Genomic DNA, 6,505 nt, shown 5'->3' on the forward strand with positions numbered 1-6,505 from the left:
AACGGTTATAAATGAGACCCCTGACCAGAGGCTGCTATTCAGTGTCTGATTCAATTTATAATCTTGTTTTTGAGAAGATAGTTTCTGTTTCTTTTTTTTTTTTTAGAAAACATGTAAATATTTCGTAAAGCACCAGTGCGACTAACTGAACACTGCTTACGTCTGTATTTGATGACTGGGAATGAGAACGGACTGTGGAGTCTGTCAGAAACTATGGTGGCTGCAGAACTCAGAGAAAACACAAAAGGCCCTTTCTATAGCCAGTGTTTGGTTTGTCCATTCTGGGCTACTGTAGAAACATTGCAGTTCAACATGGCGGAGTCCATTGAAGACAACCTGTCGCGTCTGTAGATAAAAATGATAATTATCAGGTGATTATACACAAATGGAAACCTAGCTGTAAATACTATATTCCATTCTGTCAGTAGATCCTCCTAACTAGACCTTCAAAATAAAGCATTTGTATTTGTAAATGTATTATATCGTCAATTACTATCACATAAATGATACCCAGCTTTAGTTAGGTCGAGTAGATGACAATCCTAGTTGAGTTGTGACCTGAGGTGTAGTGGAACTGACGTATTCAAGCGTCATGCGGGTTACTGTGTGAAAAGATTTTATCAGCACCTCTGCACTACATCAGCCAGACTGGCGACATTTTTCATTGATAAATCATACTATGTGTTTAACTTGGTTCTGAGTTATTATTTATACTGTACGGAATTTGTACTGTTTTTTTTCGTTCTGTTTTTCTCTCTTTCTGAAAAGACCCATCTGTTCAAGCTTTCCAAAATATTTTGGCAATTTTACACCATCCATATGGTTACCAATTGTGTTTCTATTCATCCGCTTCTTTGTGTACTACTGAGTTTATGTTTGTTGGATGCTGGGTGTTGGTTTTGCAACTGAAGTGTGTTATCTTCATAACAACCAACTATTCCCCCTTTGTTTGGCAAAGCTAGTGCCCTAAGCCAAGGGTGGCAAACAGCTTGCAGTCACTCTCAGCAGCATCATTTAATTATTGTCTAAACATAGAAACGTCTAAACAGCATACAGGCAATGTAAATTAAATTTGGCATATTATTCCCTCTTATCTGGCTCCTGTAGCCTCTCAATGTAATATAATTGTCTCTTTGTGCACCCGCAGTGATTCCTGACACACTCCAGATCAGCTATTCCCGCTCACTCACCGGCCAGCCCGTGCCAGAGGGGGCTGAATTAACGCTGACATGCTCAGCCGGCATCCAATCGGAGCAGCTCACCCATCTGTCTATCATGTTTGGGAAGCGTAGCGGTGAAGAGGGTTTGGGGAAAGAGGCGGGAGGCGAGGTCAGCACCGTTAGAGAGATTATCTCCATCGACAAGCTGCTGGGGGTCTCCTCCGGACTCTTGTACAAGAAGCGGTACGACGACGGAGAGATCACGCTGGAGAAAAGAAACGGAGAGGCCGGACTGGATGTGTACGTAATGAAGATGAGAGCGGTGCAGCCAGACGACACCGGCTCGTATTTCTGTGAGGCCTCGCAGTGGATTCTGGACCGCGATCGATCGTGGCAGAAGATTGCACAAAGGACGATGGATATTGGCAACTTGACTGTGCAGCAACTAGGTCGGTATAACCAGGAAACTGTGCCAGTATGTGTGCTGAAATGTACCAGAACTGTGATCGTATGTTGCAACTGCCAGGGTCACACTGCAGCAAACATATTTCACAAGATATCATAAAACAAAGTTGGATGCTCTAGTTACAGAACAGACACTAGAATAGACAGAGACAATAAAAGTAGAATAACTGAAGTTTCTACTTGCCAGTTCAAACTCGTTATTCTTTCTCAGTGGCGTCAGTGGACCTGGACTTAGTAGTGTTGTGGAGTACATTGGACGGTTTCCAAACTGACTGAGCAGTTTATTGACGGATAGATAGGGAGCTGACTGAATGCTGGATACGCATCTGTAGTCAACTTATTGCTTTGTTTGTTGGCCTTAATGTTGGATAGAGTTAGTGTTTGGGTTTCTAAATAGCTGCCTGTACGGCCTGGTGGTTCCTGCTTAGCTTTTTCCTACTTTGCTGGGTGGATGGACGGACATTTTACCATTAGGGCTTCAACAGATCAATTCATCTTCAGACTATTTTCTTGATTAATTGACAAATATAGTTTGGTTTATAAAGCAGTAAAAGATACCAATTACAATATCTTAGAGCCTGAGGTGAATTTATTAAATGTCTTGTTTTACTTTATTATACCATTTTTATATAATGCAGGACTAAGAAAAGCACCAAATTCTCACATTTGAAAACCTGAAACTATCAAATTATTTGCATTTTTGCTTGAAAAACAAATTAAACAATCACTCAATTGTCAAAATAGGTAACAATTAATTTTCTGTTGATTGACTAATTGCAGCCCTACTTACTATCTGTTCGGGACTGTCAGATCCGCCTGTCTGATGAGCTTGAGGCTCTCTTGTTGATTATCCAGCTGGATTTGATGGGTCCACGGCTGGCTGGTCGGACAGCTGGATAACTGCCCGCTGCCTTGCCGCTTGGCTCATTTTAAATTCTAAAGAGCTTCTGTAGATCTAAAGGATTAAGTAATCTTTTCTCCCACCTTGGCCTCTTGTAGCCTGCAAAGAGGATGGCTATCTTTCTGTCAGACTGATGTGTGCATTACCGTCAGAACAGAAAAACTAGCAGTCCTTTAAACATCTTTGAACAACTTGGATACAGAAGTTAAACCGATATACATTCTTTATATGTTTGCTCATAGGAAAATACTTTGAAAGTTTTGCCAACTTACCAGCTTCATCCATGCAATGGATTAACGTAAGTTTTAGTATGAAGTTAACACCCAGTTTTGCTGGAGCTGGATTGAAATGTTGAGTTATTCTAGCCATGTGTATTAACTTATTATATGTTGCTGATGAGAAGTACAAACAACTTCCTAGTACTAAGTAGCGAAGTTAAACGTTGTTTAGGTCACGTTTTATTTCTCTCCAGCCCTAAAATTGAAGCTGAGGTTGAAGCTTTGCATCAATGCATGCATTGTTTTTTCTGACCCTCGCTGACAAACACCATTTAGTTCCGTATTTTCCCGCCCTTGTTGTCTGACTAATACGTTGGTCTGACATGTCTCCTTTTGTTTATATAAATAATGTGTCTACTATTGAACAGATCTGTGTTAAGAGAAGTGTTGTGGTTAAATGAGGCTTTGCTCACACAATGGGCCAGTGTTTATATCTTCCCTGTTATACCAGGGTATTAGTACTAACTATATAAAAACCTTTTCAGTTCATTAAACAAAGTTGCACATACTCATTTGTGCTATGTTCTCCTACTGTTATGCTTTATTTGTATTTCTGAAAACAACACAGTAATTTAATCAACATGCTCAATTCTCTTTCATCGAGCAATAATAGAAAATTACGGTACACATTTATGTGCTAATCAATTTCATCGTGGCTATTAAACATGTAATGTACGAGAGAGGCCACGCTAGCTTTCCCACAGATATTATACCCACAGTATATCGCTTACTGTGAGGATGTGCTTGTTTTGAGGCCTTCCACCACAGAGGATTTACTTTTACTCTTACTAACCTGTCTCCCTCTACCTTTTCTGTTCCCCAGCGGAGTCTCTCAGTGTAACATCCTCGCCCAGAGGGGAGGTGACCCTGCAGGTCGGTTCCCCTCTCATTCTGACCTGTGAAGTGTTGGGGCTTCCGTCTGAAGTAAACTCGGGCCTGCTAGTTCAGTGGATGAGGAGGGGATCTGTAAGCAGCGATGTCGCTGGGGCCGGGGGAGTCGAGGTACTGATTCTCACTCTGCTGACTTATTTGGACTAATATGGTGTGTTGTTTGCAGGTTATAGCTCAGTGTGTGCAGTTGCAAATAGTAGGACAATGTAGAGTTGTGTTTGTTTTGCACCTGCACAGTATAACTGAAGTATAAATGTAATGTTAGCGGGAACTGCTGAAACATTTCACATAAAAGTTGTAATATTATTGCCACATTAGAGTTTGCTTTGAAGAATTAGCAAAGCATGCCAGTTTTTCATACATATGTTTGTGCACTTTCCTATTTTTATTACTTTTTTAAGTTGGTACAATATGAGAATCCTCTTGCAGGGAACTGAAACTTGCCTGTTTTCATAGACTAAAAGATTCATTAAATAATAATAGACTGTCCATTGATTTAATTGCAGATGTGGAAAAGTAATCAACCACAGTCACCATTAAGTCTAATTTATTTTCTGTCAAAGTTACATTCTTGTTTCATTCAGCTGAAATTACACATAGATTTGAAATATTTTCAGGTGTGGTGCATTCAAGTGCTGGCGGCAAAGTTCTGATAAATTACACTTGAGAATGGGCTTTTCAAACAGCAGCCTTTTTCATTCAAGAAGTGAAAAAAAATGACATTATGGTTTTCATGACATTAGTGTTTGATCGGCGTCATCAATCTAATAAGCTATGGCATCTTTGGAAACGGTTGGCAATAATATAAAATATTTACAGTTTCTCGTAAATTGCCTAAAATAAATCACATTTCAGTGTACAATCTATACAATCTGTACAATTGTTTTTTATGTCCAGGTGGAGGTGGCCCAGATGAGCCCAGACGGTATTGTGAGCTGGGGGGATGACCTAAGCCGAGCTAGCGGGGGCTCTATGGAGAAAGTGGCAGAGGGAAGGTACTCCCTGAAGCTGTTCTCAGCTCGCCCCTTGGACTCAGGGATGTATCGCTGTGTGGTGAGTGTGTACGCTGGAAGAACAAACCCTGGCCCCTCTACTCCTGTGACACTCACCCAGAAGTCTGAGGGAGTCACCGTCAACCTCAAGACCAAAGGTGAGAGGCGTTATTTAGTGACACACATGCTTCACCTATAGCAGTGATTCCCAACCAGTGGTACAGGATAGTTGCCAGGAGGTATGCGAAAAGATTGTGAGTTTAAATTCAGAACAGAAATGTTCGAATGTGGCCCTAAGCCTCTTCTGAATTCGCCTTACTTGGATATGCAGGAAATAAAGATTAATTCGTACAGGGGCTAATTGTGCTTCAAAGATAAAATAAACTTTTAATTATACTGAAAGGCATTTTTGTTCCAAACATGCTCAGTATACATAGTAAAATAAAAATAATTTGTATTTATTTGGTCTAATGTAGATGATTTTATTTCCAGACTTTTCTTTTTGCTGTTGATTGCATTTTCTGTGTTCGGGGAACTCTATTGTTTTGGTCTAAGAAACTATTTAAAATTGTAAATTCATGGAGTGCCTTGGTGGCCCAGAGGTCTGGGCTGTGGGCCATTTGGCTGCCTTCAAGTCTCCAAAAAGACCTCTGATGCTTGTTGTCCAAATCTCGGTTTCTCCCAGCTTTACAAATCTGTCTTAAAAGATCCTAGTAAATTCATAACATAACAAAAAAAGGATTTTCTGAACAATGGTTTTACTGAAAACGAAAATTCAGGGATAAGTGATGAGTTATCAATGATTAGTTAGTGTAGTACAGTTTTCCAGTCTTCAAGGATAAACTGCTGTTATTTTCATATTTATCGGAAACGCATGTTAGCAGAACTAGGGGTTAACTCAGATCACCTTATTAAATATTGATGATTGCTAAAACATTGGAAACATCTGATTGACCACAGATAGAAATCATACATTTTATTTTTGTTCTTAAACGGACAGTCACATGTGTTCAGTTCACCCTCCATAAATTAATCTTTGAATCTACCATTTCCTTCTACAGATGTGCTAGTTTCTGCTGTGGCTCAGCTCCCTCGGGGCCCCCTGTTAAAAAGAGGCAGCACCATCACCCTGATCTGCAACGCCACCGTGACAACCACAGGTCCTGCCCAGGCACAAGTGCAGTGGCTCCGGTGGCCAATCCCTGAACCGGTTTTCAAGAAGGGACAGCGCCCAAAATCTGATGATACTGTACCAGAACCCCCTGTTGTGGAAAAACCCATGTTGGTAGCTGTCCTAACGTACGACGGTGTTGCAAAGATCTACACCAACAGCAGTGAGGTTAGCGTCGACCGCCTGTCCGCTGTCAGCTACAGACTGAGGGTCCACACAGCAACTATAGATGATCAGGGCATGTATGCGTGTCATGCCGAGGCCTGGGGGCAGGACCCGCATGGAGGCTGGTACGACACGGGGGCCAAAGCAGAGTCAAATGCAGTGAATGTTTACCTGTATGCCAGAGGTAAGTTGTTTTTTTGTAATAATCCTAGTGATAGTGGGTGAAAAGTAATGCCTTACAAACAGACCCAGTTTACTAAGTAATTTTTCAGGGTAGTTTTGCTGACAGCACGACTCTTCTTCACACTCCCACAGTTAAACACATTAAAATCTGCACATCTACAGTCTGATCTGTCCTTTACTGGAGCATTTGGGGGTGAAGGAGCAAGTGCTGCTCTTTCACCTTGAGGGGATCGAACAGGGGGATTGAAAGGGTGACTGGCTGGATGATGACCTGTGTAAATGTCAAGTGTAAATCTCAA

General features: G+C 41.2%; 1 protein-coding gene across 1 annotated transcript in view; it reads left to right on the forward strand.

The window, feature by feature from the left end:
• Window positions 1-6,505, forward strand: part of igsf8 (immunoglobulin superfamily, member 8) — a 14,525-nt gene that overhangs the window by 4,629 nt on the left and 3,391 nt on the right. The window contains exons 4-7 of the mRNA XM_035662725.1: window positions 1,148-1,609; window positions 3,628-3,806; window positions 4,593-4,845; window positions 5,749-6,207. Coding sequence (XP_035518618.1) covers window positions 1,148-1,609; window positions 3,628-3,806; window positions 4,593-4,845; window positions 5,749-6,207 — 1,353 coding nt within the window. The remainder of the gene's footprint in view (window positions 1-1,147; window positions 1,610-3,627; window positions 3,807-4,592; window positions 4,846-5,748; window positions 6,208-6,505) is intronic.

This window comes from Morone saxatilis, unplaced genomic scaffold (genome assembly GCF_004916995.1).
Source record: "Morone saxatilis isolate NCDOM2014 unplaced genomic scaffold, NCSU_SB_2.0 Contig18, whole genome shotgun sequence".
NCBI lineage: Eukaryota > Metazoa > Chordata > Actinopteri > Moronidae > Morone > Morone saxatilis.